At 42.4% G+C, this 15,478-nt stretch overlaps 2 protein-coding genes across 2 annotated transcripts in view; both read left to right on the top strand.

Annotated features, from left to right (window-relative positions):
• The first annotated feature begins 533 nt into the window (after nucleotides 1–533).
• On the top strand, nucleotides 534–5,184 carry LOC104950854 (pleckstrin homology domain-containing family A member 5-like). Its single transcript, XM_010777430.1, has 5 exons — nucleotides 534–926; nucleotides 1,062–1,172; nucleotides 1,344–1,427; nucleotides 2,514–2,657; nucleotides 5,152–5,184. The coding sequence occupies exons 1-5, from the start codon at nucleotides 798–800 to the stop codon at nucleotides 5,182–5,184; spliced, it is 501 nt and encodes a 166-aa protein (XP_010775732.1). The 5' UTR covers nucleotides 534–797.
• Nucleotides 5,185–7,965: 2,781 nt separating this feature from the next.
• LOC104950851 (zinc finger protein aebp2-like) overlaps nucleotides 7,966–15,478 on the top strand; it is a 12,348-nt gene continuing 4,835 nt past the window's right edge. The window contains exon 1 of the mRNA XM_010777425.1: nucleotides 7,966–8,604. Within this exon, the coding sequence (XP_010775727.1) occupies nucleotides 8,084–8,604 (521 nt within the window). The 5' untranslated portion in view covers nucleotides 7,966–8,083. The remainder of the gene's footprint in view (nucleotides 8,605–15,478) is intronic.

Genomic DNA, 15,478 nt, shown 5'->3' with positions numbered 1-15,478 from the left:
TCCTTTAATTCTCTTTTTTATTGTCTTTTTTGACGGCCAACGTTCCTTTTCTGCCGGCCGTTCTTTAGTTGGCTGACACACTTGCACTTTACTTATCTTATAGGGAGGGTAGAGTCTCCGTTAGACTGATTCATATTGTAATCGCAAATTCTTTCGAATGAATTTTATAGACGGTGTTGTATTTCATTGGCCTAGTCTCATTTGTAATGCATGTCAGGCGCCCGTGACACTCACGGTCTGCAGCTACACAGGGTAATAGTAAGTATAGTGTAGTATAGTGTAGTATTGNGAATATGATTTATATTTTATTATCTTCAAAGTAGCCCCCTTTTGCCTTGAACGACCTCATGAAGCTGACTGAGAGAAGCCAAGAGTGTGCAAAGCTGTCATCAAGGCAAAAGGGGGCTACTTTGAAGATAATAAAATATAAATCATATTCTGGATTGTTTAACACTTTTCTGTTTACTAGATAATTCCATATGTGTTCTTTCATAGTTGTGATGTCTTCATTATTAATGTATTAATGTGGAAACTAATGTAATAAATAAAAACCTTCGAATGAGAAGGTGTGTCCAAACTTTTGACTGGTACTGTATGTCATGGGAATTCAGCCATTACTTTCTTAGATACCTTTGGGTAATAGCCGATTGATTAACATAAGCCAGCATATTGTATAGACCCAGAGTTTAACGCCCAGAGAGACAGAAGCTGATCCTGGCTGCGGTCCTGCACAGGAGCGGCCCCGCAGTGCGGTGGATCAGACCAGCTTTGGGGAGCGAGAGGGGGGCCGAACACGGATGAGTGTGGAGGAGCAGTTGGAGAGAATGAGGAGGAACCAGGAGGCCTCGTCACTCCGTGAGAAGAAGAGAGAGACCCCGTCCCGCTCGCCCTCCTTCAGCAAAGACAACCCTGCTATTATCCAGCAGGTGATGTCACACACTGTGTCCCCATGACCTGAACTACACTGATCTTAGAAACTAGCTTCTGTGCTAACCTTTTCCCTGCCAAACATTTTCAGTCGATCCAATAATCCAAGTGTGTGTGTGCCGGTGTGTGTGCAGGGTCGGGGGCAGATGGAGGGGGCCTGTGCAGACCCTGTGCAGCTGGAGGCGGCGTTGCAGCAGCTGAAGGTGGAGACCATGGAGCAGAGCAGGACACACCCTTCACCAGAGGTTCATGGGATATTTGGATTCCAGTATTTTCCAACACAACACTTCATTGGTGGATTTCAATGCTATGCTCAGCCATTTTTAGTCAGTGCTGAGATTGTGACTATATAAAGGGCTGGTTGATGCAAAGCTCCATGCAGGTCTCTCATGATCACGTTCTGTTTCCTTCTCCAGGAGGTGCAGGGAGTTGAGGAGTGTGAGGAGGTGCAGCAGGACGGGGAGGGGCCCCTGCAGGGGGAGGAGGAGCTGCAGGATGAGGTACTGCAGCCTATAACATTTCAATGATATTCATTGGTACAGTGTTAATGGATAAGCCTTTATCTTTTGAATTTTCAACAAATCCATAAGAAAGTATGGCTCAATAAAACACAGAGTACCAGGAAGTAAAACACATAGTACCAGGAAATAAAACACATAGTACCAGGAAGTAAAACACATAGTACCAGGAAATAAAACACATAGTACCAGGAAGTAAAACACATAGTACCAGTTAGCAAAACTCTTGGCAATAGTAATGAAAGTGGAGTGTTAACTTTGGATGCCTGCAGACGGATCCATCCCATCGTTCCAGCCAACAGTAAACTGCTGTGTTGCTGTCTGCCAGCAGGTGGAGGGGAACCATTCTCACACACAGACACACACACACGCAATTTCTCAATGTCAAGGAGGCTTGCTTGGTAGCACATGTATGCTGGGCATTTAAACAGTGATTCGGTGTCACTCGATGACGTAGTATGCTTGAAATAGTGGCTCTGGAGCAGCTTTACTCGACATTGAGAAACGGCCACTCTCTCTGCTCACTGTGTGTAATCCCACAGCTGATACTCAGTTCTTGTGGTCATGTAATCTGGGACAAGAAAATGTGTGGGGGTGTGGTAGCTGAAAAATCTGTATCTCCTGGATTAAGCCTCTCTGGATTAGACTCTCCACCTTCACTCCACAGCAGAGACGTCATCATTTATTACTTAATAACTTATTCACTCAGTAGTTCATTTAAAAAAGAAATATTTAATTTGTATATTTTCAATATATTATATAAAAGTATATTTTTTCTTTTTCAAATAGGAATGTATTCCTCGTGTATTTATTTATCCTTTTTGTTCTCAGATGATTTTTTAACAAAATATTCGCTAATTTACCATTGTTTTTAAACATTAAATATAACTACATATTTTAGTGTTTGCCAAGATCACATCTTTTAAATAACATGCCATGGAAAAATTGATATCTTGCTACCACAAAATATACATGTCAGTAGGTAACAATGATGCGTGTGTGTGTGTGTGTGTGTGTGTGTGTGTGTGTGTGTGTGTGTGTGTGTGTGTGTGTGTGTGTGTGTTTCAGCTGTGTGTGAGTCAGAGGGTGGTGATAGTGGACCTGTGTGCGAAGCCTCAGCGTGTTGAGATTGTAAATCCTTTTGAGGATGATGAAAGCAGAGAGCAAGATCTGACCAGCTCGCCAACAAACACCACTACTGAAAACAGGTATGTGTGTGTGTGTGTGTGTGTGTGTGTGTGTGTGTGTGTGTGTGTGTGTGTGTGTGTGTGTGTGTGTGTGTGTGTGTGTGTGTGTGTGTGTGTGTTCTCACACCCCTTCAGCTGCCTCTGGCTTCTGACTGCCTTCTTCCATTGCTGATGTCACCCATTCATGTCCATCATTTTTTGCCTTAATGTGCCCTTAATAGAACACTAATTGTCAAATTCACAAAGTAGACCAGAGGCCCGTACTACGAAGCCGGATTTTCACTTAGCGAGCTAACTTCAGGGAAAACTCTGAGTTTCCGTTCCTACGACGCTGGTTCACTTCTTAGCGGGCTAGATCTCCATGGTAACTTATGCTGAACAGATAGCCATGGTCCGGAGCAGGTTAGGCTCCAGGATAAGAGATCAACTCAGTGAAAGCACCGCCTGCTGACCAATCAGAGCTCAGTGTGCGGAGTTTAAAGCGATCAAGTTATATTACAGGAGAAAGGAAATTAAGAAAAATACAGAAAAACTGCCGTTGCAGGAAAGACGGCCGGCAGAAATCAACCGACTGTGTGAACGTGAAAATGAATAGAATATCACCTCCCATCTTCAGAGCAATCTGACTAATATAACATTAGCGTTTAAGAAAGCTTACTTAAATATCTGCCACAACATAAGTAACCGGATCAGAGTAACATTACGTACAGTCCGCGGCACTGTGAGTGCAGACGTCGATGTGTCCCATTATCATTCATATCACATCATATCACATCATAATGTATCATATATTTCCTTATCTGAGTCAGCTGAGCCGTATCTGGCCGTGCAACACTTACAGTATCACATACTGTATGCAGAAGTATTATTTTAAGCAACACATTAAGTTGACGAAACACTTGAGTCAAATGTAATTAAAGTCAGATCGTGTCTTAGACGGGGCTTCATATCATAAACCTGTTAATGTACGCATTCAAACANTTGAGAGAGATTGTTAGAAAACAGTTTAGAAAACAGTGCAATCAATTGGGTCACATTTTCAAAAAAGTATTGACATCAGATGTGAAATGGCGGTGGGTAGTCATAAGTATGTTGTGCGAAGAAGAAAAGCACTCTGTATTAAAGTGGAGTTCAGAGAAGCTGCTAATCCTGTTTAGAGAAGAACATCACCACTTACAAATCAACAGAACAAACAAATAAACTCAGTTAGCATCTGTTGTTCAATGTTGATCATGCCACGTTTGCAGTCAGTGTGAATGAAAGCACAAAAAGGCTTCAATTATTCTCCCTGGCTTTAGCTCAGGCTGATATCAACACATACCTCATTCGAACCAACGCATCTCCGGTTCAAGCTCCGTGCTAGAGCTTTTTAGGTTCAGAACCGGTTCTTCGGTTTAGCTCCGGCTCTTTTCACACCGCCCAGAGTCCGACTGGTGCTGCGTCATTGCGTCATTGTTTGCGTCATGACGTAACCGTTTGCGTGCCTGCTTCATAAAGCCAAACCGCGCGGAAACCCCTCACAGCTGACACCGACAACAACAACAATGGCCGATTGTGCTCCAGCTTCCTCTGTACCTCTTCAGAAGACCAGATTCCCAGTAGGTACCTGGTCTCTTCAGTGGACCACTGCTGCTTGTTAAGTTTCTCCATCGTTGTGTACAAACTGGATAAAACGCCGGCTTTTTGTTGTTGTTCAGGAGTTGATCCCGCCCCTGCCCCTGCCTCGACGTAAGCGTGACGTATGCGGTGCTTTTGCTCTAGTCGGACAATTTTTTGGTGCTCGAAACGAACCGGATTCCGGAGCTAAGAGGCTGCTCCGCTGCGCTGTGAACAGGAAAACCTGGTGCTTTTCAAGCTCCAGCTCCGAACCGGCCCTGAAACACTGTTGGTGTGAATGAGGTAACAGAGAGGATGATGTTTTTATTGCTTTAAACATTAAACCATTTCATAATCTTGTCTGTATGTAGCACTTATTTTGGGGGTGATAAAGCTCCATAGATATCACCTGCCAAATGTAAACACACACACATCAATACACATACATTTAGATACCTAACTAAGTATTAAAGTTATCTTTATATAATAAGAACATTCTACTGATGTGGACGGGGGGTATTGGCTGTGAGTAGCTGGAGGGGGTGTCCTGGGGAAGTGTCCCCTCAAATGGGCTCAGCACCAGAGCTTTACTTTACCAGGTACTCTCACATTCATTCTGTGTTGTCTTCAAACCCAAGGCTCCCTTATCACTCGATTTTTATTTTGCACCTGCAACATAAGAGATTGTCCTTCATTGGATATACATATATAAATATATAAAAAGTATATATATGAACATAAAGCAGATTTTTACTTCAACAAGGTGCCACTTCATGCTGCTGACTCTTTTGAACAGAACTAAGTATTTTGCAGAAGTTTTGATTATTTATGTTGAGCAGGCTGTTCACACACGTTATGTGAATGTTTTACATTTCTCGTCTGCTTCTCATGTCTATTTGAGTTCATCTCTTTTTGGTTTACAGTACTTAGAAGATACACAGATGCTGAGGACATGACACTGATTAGATCTTTGGAGTTTAAATCTGTTCAAGGTGTTGAAGAGTTGGAGAATAGCACATGTACGAAGCAATAAGTAGGACTTTGGAGCTCCAGGACATAACATGAATTTAAAAGAGATGTATAAACTGTAAAAAAATATAATAAACAAGATAGCATAATTTATGTACACACTGAAAATAATAAGAGCGAAAATTATAACTAGAGGTTATTATTCATATTATTAGGGTAAATATGCAAAAAGTTCATACCCATGTGTTTTATATCATGTGAAATAAATGTTGATGTTCTTTAAATATTATTGTTGTCGTTGTTTTTTTGCTGTCTGCTTATCAAATGACCCTTTGCTTTCAGATCTAGTTCTAACATCTCTCATTTCATCCATGTTGCTGTAAGACCTTAGGGGTGTGTCCGATTATGAGTAACCAAGAATATTGATACTCCATCCTTAGCATGTGTTTCAACACTGTTTGCAGTCTGGCTTCCACAAGCCGTCCTCGGTTTCCCACATTCTGCTTGGTCTTGTTGATTTGTCTTTGATATCATCCGACCGTTGGTGTTTCTATTTTCTTAAAAGTAAGTTAGCCAAATATGAAATATTATCATATTATCACCTGTTTCTGTAATCACACATCTATGAGCATTGGGATAAAGCTGGTCCACTCTGATTCAAGATTCAAAAGCTTTATTGTCATATGCACCTAGCTACAGTGTAGTTGTGGCAATGCAAATCTGAAGTCCCGAGCTCGTCCAGCAATACAACATAGTACATACATAAGACAATAAGACAATTACAAAGATAACAATTCAAAAATAGTGCAAAATGAAACCGAGTAGAATAGAATAGTGCAGATATGTTGCTAGACCAATGCAGATGAAGTAAACTATATACATGTCAAAAAGAAAAAAAAATACAATAAGCTCAATAATGCAGAGAATGTTGTAAGTGACCAAGTCAATGCAGGTGGCACATCAACTACAACTTAAGTCCTCTCACCAACAGAATACACACCTTAAAAATATAAAAGTGTGCAAGGCCACCTTTAATGCATTGGACATGCAAACACTTCCTGACAAACCCAAATGCTCCCGTCATCAACCTTATTGAAAAAGCCCAGCTAAGATGGGCTCTTCAACACAGACATCTCAAATGCAATATTGGCAAAGTAGGTTCAGGTCTTACACTGATTCACAATTGAACTCTATCAAAACTTCTCCACCAAGTGAACTCAAATTATTATCTAAAATAATTATTCATTTTCAAAAAAAGATGTATTCAAAGGACAATGGGGCCATGCCACAGGACCCTACACTTCATATTGGCCAATTTCACTTTTGCCATGATCAGAATACAAAATATGTAATGAAAAATAGAATAGTTTCTTAATAGATAATATTAGAAGATTCCTAAACATTATGCACTGTGCCAAATCCGTGAAATACCTGGTATTGCGGAAAAGGCTTTTGATCAGCTGGAGGGGCACTTTCTGTTCACTGTTCTGTGTAAAATGCACTTTGGCCAAATATACTTAGGATGAAATAATGTATCTCAACCCCACTGACAGGAACCAGACCATCACTGGTATTTAAGCACCTTTTCCTCTAGCGCATGGCCATCGACAGTGTTGCCCTTTCTTCACGCTTTTTGATGAGCTCATAAACATCACCTGCATCGAGCAACTAAACACCAGGAGAGGTAAATGGGCCAGGACGCTTGTGTGCCTCCATGAAAAATAAAAAAAGTGTCTTCCGCTCATCCACACTCCAACATAGTTGGCATCATGTTAAATGTTAAGACACAGTACTTGTATTAAAGAAAATCAAGTGTTTCTTGTGAAAAACAAATTATATGGTAGTAAAAAAAAGGAGACGATCTTGAGATTGTTTTCCCAAAAAAATATGTATAAATAAATTCTACTTAAGATTTCTGTCACGACTCAATCAATATCCAGGTTAAGGTATATGGACTAAAATGTAGCATTATATACCTGAACTTTGATATTTCAAGTGAGCACTTTTTCTCCATTTTGCACAGGCAGTACAGAAGCAGGCCTCAATTTCAATGCAACAAGTTGGCCACTAAAATCAGCATGGTTCAGATTAACGAGAGAATGAGTGGTATTTCAAGACAAGAACGGCTGTGGTAAAGTCAAGAAAGCTAAAGCAGGCTAAGGAGAGTTGTGGTGCCTGCAGGAATATGCACCTTGCTGAGATAAGAACGTGCCTTTTCAGCACTTTTTGAGTTGGGTCATTTTCTGTTTGTCGGAACACGTGGAGCTGAGAGGCCACAATGCCGAAGATCGTCTATTGATACGAAGGTGACACACATTCAGTCTGCTCCCCAACGCACCTATTTCCTTTTTTTATTCTTCAAATAAATAATTGTACCCTACATGTTTTTACTATTGATCAGATTAGACATTCCACTTGGCTCGATACTGAATATGAAAGGAAAATAAATAGTTTCAGATTAGCTACTTTAGAAAAGCCTAATTCATTTTACGTTACCCCGAACTAGCCTGGCAAAAAACACTTCTGTGTATAAATTGTTTTGTAGCGAAATTCATGGTTATTAATATGAAAATGTGTATTTTGTTTACACATATGAAAAGGTAAACTACACCGCAACGTTACAGTTCAAGATTTAAACCATATGTAACAAGTAGAATAATGCCGTTTAGAGATGCACTCTATGCAGCGTTATGAGCAAAGTTATTGTTGGACGTATTGAGTGAGAGATCTTCTGAATACACAACCTTTGGCCATGCGGAGCCGCGACGTCATCAAACCCCCTGCTGTGTTACGCTTGAAGCGGAGAGTGTGAGTGGAGGAAGAAGGGCAGCCTGAGGGCAACTTTTCCATTGGAACATCACAATAATAGCTTTGGTGCTCTACGAAATGGCTCAAATAACGAGCGAGGGTGCCGAACAAGATTCTCAGCCGACGTCGAATCAAAACGGAACCGGGGAAACAGCAGAAACCGGCAATGAGGGACAGGCCGTGCCGGACCCCAAACAGGAACCGGGCGACAACAACGAGAACAGAGCAGGAATGGACGCGAGCGGTCGTGGTGTGGCGGCGGAGGACGGGGACAGCCTGTCTTCTGTGTCAGACGCTGACAAAGAAACAGCATTACCGAACAAAAACCCCGACAACGACGGAGGGGAACCCGACGGTAAACTCTCTGAACCGGGGAAAAGTCCCGCACAAGGGAGTTTGGCGAGTAGCACTGATTCCGCACAAGAGGGCTCCCGGGTGCTGAGACAAGAACAAAGAGAGGGGGAGAGCGTGTCCTCCTCCTCGCCAGCCCACCGCACAAAGAGCACGGAGAAAGCCGAGCACGGCACCAAGAGAGCGGCCAGCATGGAGGGGACCTCGTCGATCGGAGAGCCTCTCAGCCGGATGGATTCAGAGGACAGGTATGTGAAGTAGTCTGCTTTATGAAGGCCTTACGCTCCTTTCAGAACAGCATGGGTGGTGTGGGACCACAACACGATGCGGAGTCCACCGGGTGATAGCTGCGGTCCATTCGTTTACAGTGTAAAGAGTTCCAGCTCCGGCCTCTCGGTCCAGGAGTCAGACACCCGTTAGATGAAGGGTTCTTTGCGAAAGTTGTTTTAACATAGCATTTGTATATTATTATTTTTAATAGGCAACGAGCACTGTTGTGGGAAAGTTTTCAGAGGGTTTGGATTTGATCCATATCAACAGTAATGGTACTGTTTGCACAGCATGTTCATCATCTCACAGTTATCCCATTCACCGCAGTACTATCAGCCGTCCATACCCCGCCCCCCCAAATATACATAGAAGAGGATGTATTAGACACTGGCGTTCAGAGGTAGCAGAACCCCTCAGCCTCGTGGTCACAGTGAATCTGGACCTCAAGCTGTTTTTGTGATTCCCACAGGATCCAACCTGGGAAACTCACAACCACTCAGTGTGTGTGTGTGGGGGTCCGGGCTGCACTATTAAGGAAAGTTTGATCAAAGTCGCAAAATATGTGGAAATATCTGAATGAAGTATTGTGGAGCTGCAGAGAAGTATACTTTACACAAATCTTGTCATACAGGTCCCCTAAAATAAATCACACCACGATCATTTGTATCTATTTTTCAATGATAATGTGAATGATGTTCAAAAGGATTATACCCTCTTATATCACGTCATATTGCAATACCAATTTGAATCAAAACAATACGTGTTTTTTTCCAAATGGTGCAGCCCTAGTAGGGATGGCCCCACAGCCCGCAGAGCCACAGCAGCACGGGGAAGAGCGTGGATGTTAATGGGTCATTTTAACAAACCAATTCAACTGGGCTGCTATTGGTGATCATTTGCAGACCCACAAGATTTTGATTAAAAAAAGACTAAATGGTTGGTTTGGTTTTGTATGTAAGAGAAAAGAGGATGCAGAGACATGCAGTCTCTCCTCAGAACTTGTCATGTCAACAGGTTTTAAATCTTTGAAACCTGCAATATAAGGCATTTTCATACCACTTTTCAAACGAAATAAATCCAACTTGCAGCAGACTTTAATGCATGTTTGGTGTAAGAACATCTGTACACGGTGAACAGGCAGACGTAGTGAGGGTATGTTAAACATTGGTTTTACGAGTACTTGTCTCTGATTGGTACTATTTATCAGAAGACTTGGATTGGTGCATCCCTACTAGTGGAACAGTTTATCATGTTGAACATTGTAGTGTATTCAGATCAGAACATTCTCTCACTGTAGCTACTGAACAGAGTGGAACAACTTATTTCATCCAACTGATAACAGTCTTGCTATAGCTGCTGCTCATAGTCCCAATACCATAACTACAGGAAACAGGACATTTAACTAACGTACGCGGCTATGCACCATCTCGAATATTTTGCAATCGCCCTCAATTTGTCCTTCAGCAAACAATGACAAAATATTAGTCCGAAAGTTGCAGACATTATAAAATGCTGGATGTCTGGAGGGAATGTCCCAGTCACGTTTGTCCGTTCCAGCTTTTCATTTCATTTCAAACCTTCATTTAACCAGATTGTCCCTTGAGATCATAGATCTCTTTTTCAAGGGAGACCTGCAGAAACAGTTGAGCTATTGCATGAGCTCAGGATCTTCCTTTAAGACAGGTTAGACATCAGCGGTTGAGTCTTTGTGCCTGAAAACTAAGCTCCATTAGAATTGATGCATCCAGAGAGGCAGTTTGCCCTGCAACCAAGGAAAGAACATCGCTCAAAAAATCAGTTACGACTTTGATATATTTTGACTTGTTTCTCTGACACACTGAAATTAGTATGAGTTCATAAGTTTAATGGAGCTTAAACTAGGACGATTGAATAGTCGTTATACAGTGTAGATCAGGGGTGTCAAACTCAATTTCATCTCAGGCAACATTAGCATTACGGTCGCACTCCAAAGGGCCGGTTGTAACTACATATTATATATATATATATATATATATATAAATATATATATATAAATAAATATCAAACAATGTAATTATATTACATTATTGCCTCTGAATTGGATTATTATCGGATAGGATAATAACTTAGTAATTAACTTCGTGTGAAAGCAGAAGTCCAAGGCAAATAATTGCAAGTCTCTTGCATGTCACAAAACGAGATGCATTGTGGGACATGTAGTTTATGGCAAACTGCTTCTGTAAATCACCATGTAACTGTATAAAAAACATATTATATTCTTTGCAAGTCTTGCGAGGCCACATAAAATGAACTCGCGGGCCGGATTTGGCCCCGGGCCGTGAGTCTGACACCCCTGCTGTAGATGATAACATGGTAATGAAAGTATGAAAAGACTGTCGGACACATCAGCCTATTTAAATAGCCCCACTCTTTTATTAACCCGTGGGTTTACATTGACTACGGATCCAGACATTAATCTGCAGTGTGGGTTTCATCCAGTACACATTTCAATCTACAACTCGTACTTTTCCCCCTCTAAGCGCCAAGGAGAATATGAATATCTCAACACTTTTTAATCCATTCCACCATGTGTAGAAAGGAGTCTACCCGTCAGCTGCAGTACAGGGCTATGAACCATGCAACACCATAACCGACTGCAGTACTTGAACAACCAGCTGACCATTCCCCACAGCATGGCAGTATTTACAGCAGCAGTGTTCAGCCCAGAGTTTTCCGGTTAGCCGGTGATTACCGTACTATGACCGGTAAAATATGCTGAAGACCGGCAAATCTAAATCTCCGGTCAAAATGTCAGGTCAAAAAATAATTTCCCCTTAGCGCAATACCGCATCAGTTGCACCACTTACGTAACAGACAAGAAGAGTCAATTCTAATGTGTAACATTTAATGTGGAGAAAAAGATTTATCCCACCCGGCAAAAACACATTTTGACCCCTCATGTAAAACAAATGCATAATGCTGCGCTATACTTTGCCGCCACACACCCGTTGCCCAAGCAACGGTAATTGTTTGGTGCTCCTGGATACCGCAGGCAGTCATAATCATTAGCCGGAACTAGCTTGATCTGATCGATAGACATACACGCGAGTGAAGTCTAATCGGACGCGAGATAGATCAGATCAGCAGGTGCTACGGAGACACGCAGCTCTTGATGACTACCTAGCTCTACATGATGCAGCTCTATGATCACCTTAACATATGCACAATATGATGGCAGCTCTCTATCATACATGCAGTGACAGCATGCAGCTCTAGATGCAGCTCTACATGACCCTGCAGCTCCTAGCACTGATGCGCCTCTATGATAACAGCTCTGTCTGCTGTGAAGGACGCGTGACGCGAGCAAAACAGAGGCCCTAGCTACATTTTACTCACCTCTGGAAAAGCTTAAACTAGTTATACATATGTTACTCACTTCACTGTAGGGTCAACTCAACTAACTGGCATCAGTGAGCTGCATGAGAAACTACTGACAGCGCAGGAGAGAAGAGACGACCGTCCACCACAGCGGGCGTTGGAAGCTCTTCAGACACGCCCACCTCCCAGCTTTTTCCAAAGCTGCTGTGTGGACGGGCCGGGGAGAGGGGGGAAGGATTAGAGGAAAAAGAGAGAGCTCCGCTCATTCTCTCCCGTGGTTATTATCCAAAGTGAAATGAAAACTTGAATAATGCTAACATCAATTTGAATGTAATAATAAAGTTGATTGCTTGTTTGTGGAAGCTCTATAGTGAATGAGGCCCCATTAACTGAGGTTTTAACATCACTTTAAACTGAAGATTTAAAGGTGATGTTTAAACGCTTTCTTCCATTAGGCCTGCCGCCCACTCGATCGGCGATCGGCGCGATCTGTATTGGCGCGAACTGATTCCCGGCGCGATCGGCTCCCTAAAATTGGCGATCGGAGCATCCCTAGTAATAAAATGCTACTAACGCCTGTCCGACACTGAACGCGAAGGTGTGTTTACATCACTGTGACTGTGGAGGCCATTGCAGCGTGGCTTTGTGGGAGGTGGTCTGTTTTTACTGCTTTCATTTCTCTCTGCACCCTCAGAACACTGGCATTAGAAACTTCACACACAGAGCAGTCCATGCCTCCATATCAGTTGTTCTTGCAGTCTCGCACCTGCTGTGTGTGCTAGTAGGGATGTGCACTCTGCATCACTGAGGCTGATGCGATGCGCATCTCGAACGTTGCCAACAAATACGAGTACCTTTGAAAGCACCAGGCGATGCATATACGATTCACCCTGTTGCGATACAGTTCGATACGATTTGATTCAACATTATGCGGAGTCGGGGGCGGTGCGATTCAACACGATGGCAAAATAATTGATACTTTCAATTAGGGTTGCCAAGCAAGAACTGACCATGATAAAAATCGGATTATTCGGCAGCCCTGCGAATAATAACCGATTATTCGACCAACCCCCCCCCCCTCCCCTGGTTTTTAAATGGCATTTAAAACCAACATCAACATGATGTTGGTTTATTTTTTTTATTTTCTAAAGTGCCTGCCATTGCCTTTATTTGGAGATGCGCTATGCGCATTAGCCGGCTGCGTCTTTCCTCTGGTAAACCTCTATTGGCGGCTTCGTAATCAAATGCGAACGCATTGTGAGGTTGAGCTGTGATAGACCGTCTTCCTTTGGACTTGTAACGTTCGAAATAACTCCACGAGGAGGAGACTCTTTTCTACCTGCCGCTTTCGTTCATCGTTAGTCGGCACGGTGTGAGGAGAGAGGGCACACGTGACGGCGGGGTCGGTGTGTAGCGTGCTGCCAGCAGCAGTCTGCCTCGCATGCAGGGCTTCCTCCAGTTTACAGTAAAACAAACGTGGTGTGACCAAAGGCCATTTACAATTATATAATAAGCTACTTACTATTGATTTAGGCCATTTAGTACTATATTTTGTGGTTGAAACTAAAGCCAGAAAACATCAAAAAAAAAAACAACATAATAAATAGATAATTAAAATATATATACATAGAAATCGATTTTTAAAAATAATATCTCGATATGGAGACTAACGAATATTCGAATACAATCGAATAATCACTGGCATCCCCTAAACTTCATAACGGTCATGACCGAAGAGGATTTTTGTTATTCCTTAGTAATGCACAGCAAATCATCAAATTAACACAAACTGAGCTTTACATACAGTGTTTGCCACAGATCTGAAATATAACTTATGGGGAGTTGTGGTTTGAAGTGACATGCCTTTGTGACGTGCAACAACATTTAACATGCGCCACTTCTGTTGGCTCGCGTTGTTAGCAGACCTCTTGCACCCGATGAAGCGAACAGCAAGACGCACTAATCGAAGCCAAGTTATCTACTACGCCATAAAGATAGGAGCAGGAACTAATTTCCATAAACATTGGAGATTAACCTGCCCTATTTTTAAGGGTCCTCACAACTCTAGGGAGGTCCGGGGCATGCTCCACGGTAAATCTAAAAGTAACTGACAATCTGGAGCACGAATAACGGAGACTAGATCATGGGACTACCAGACAGAACTGTAACATTCATACAAAAATCATGGCCATAACCAATAACATACCATTTCCAATATGAAAAACACTGGCACCCTCAAATGGAAATATGTGTTTATCATAAATCCGGTACAAACCGTTTGAGACCCACTGAGAACTTGGACGAAGTGAAGCTATCTTAAAAACTAAAAGAGCTCCTTTACCTCACCTGAGCTGAGGTTATCCCGAGCCTGAATACACACCAGAGATCAATCGAGGGCTTTGATTTATGATCTGTATGACAGTGGCCATGTCGGTCAAGCCCACATCCTTGTAGACAGCCAGTCACCCTGTGTGAGCAGGCCACTTAACAGGCCAGGCCATCGGGAAACCCCCAGTCCCGATGCCAGTCCGGGACGGTACAGGAGGCGTAGACGAGGGATCATTGTCCACAAGGTAATCGATCGCAGACGAAAAAAAAAACATAAATGGGGTCGTGAAATATACTTGGGCGGCTGTTAATAATACCTGGGGCGCCCACTAAAGTCTGTGTGGGAGAGCCGCTGACCATATTGGTTCTCTCTACTAGTATGCGCATCCCATCATGCTGTTTCTTTTTACCTTAAACAAACAAACACTTGACCTTTCACAAACTGGCCTTTTCCACAAGTGTAGTAAGTGTTCTCGGTCTTCCAGAGTACAGCACAAATGTTAATAAACCTTCCAGTTAAACAATTTAAAGAATGTATTCGCCCAGGATGTAACAATGGGCAAATAACAACACCACGCAAACTGCAATGCAACTGTCTTTGCATCGTTTTTTTCCGATGCAAAGACGTCTACAATCGATGCATCGCGAGTTCACCCAAACTGTAGCCGACGTGCACTCTTTCAAACCGGTGCACTCGCATTTTGAACGTTTATGCCGTGCCACCGATGTGAATCGGTGCAATCTTAAACATCCCTAGTGCTAGACATCACAGTTCCCGTTGTGTATTTCTGTTTTGGACAGGCCAGAGCTCCTGAACATTTGGTCATTCATATCCCAACACCTCCCCTCAAACACAACTGTATAGACCCTCCAGTAAAAACGCGGGCAAAAATCCTTGATTATGCGGGCTAAATTCCTTGATTATGCGATTAAACATGCGGGGTTTTTTATGTGATTTATGCGGTGAATTGCTGGGAAGTTGGAAATATCCGGAAATATCCCAAATAATGCGGGAAAAAAAAGAATAACAATTTTTTTTAAAGTATTGGCTGCCTTATTTATTCTCTCTCACACACAACCTGCCACTAACGTTTAAACTCCTTTCTATTCAATTAAACGCATTCAATGTTTATTTACTTGTAAAGCAATTGGCTATTAATCTCAAAC

This window comes from Notothenia coriiceps, unplaced genomic scaffold (genome assembly GCF_000735185.1).
Source record: "Notothenia coriiceps isolate Sejong01 unplaced genomic scaffold, NC01 NC01_scaffold00018244, whole genome shotgun sequence".
Lineage (NCBI taxonomy): Eukaryota > Metazoa > Chordata > Actinopteri > Perciformes > Nototheniidae > Notothenia > Notothenia coriiceps.
This window is presented reverse-complemented; position numbering and strand designations above follow the sequence as displayed.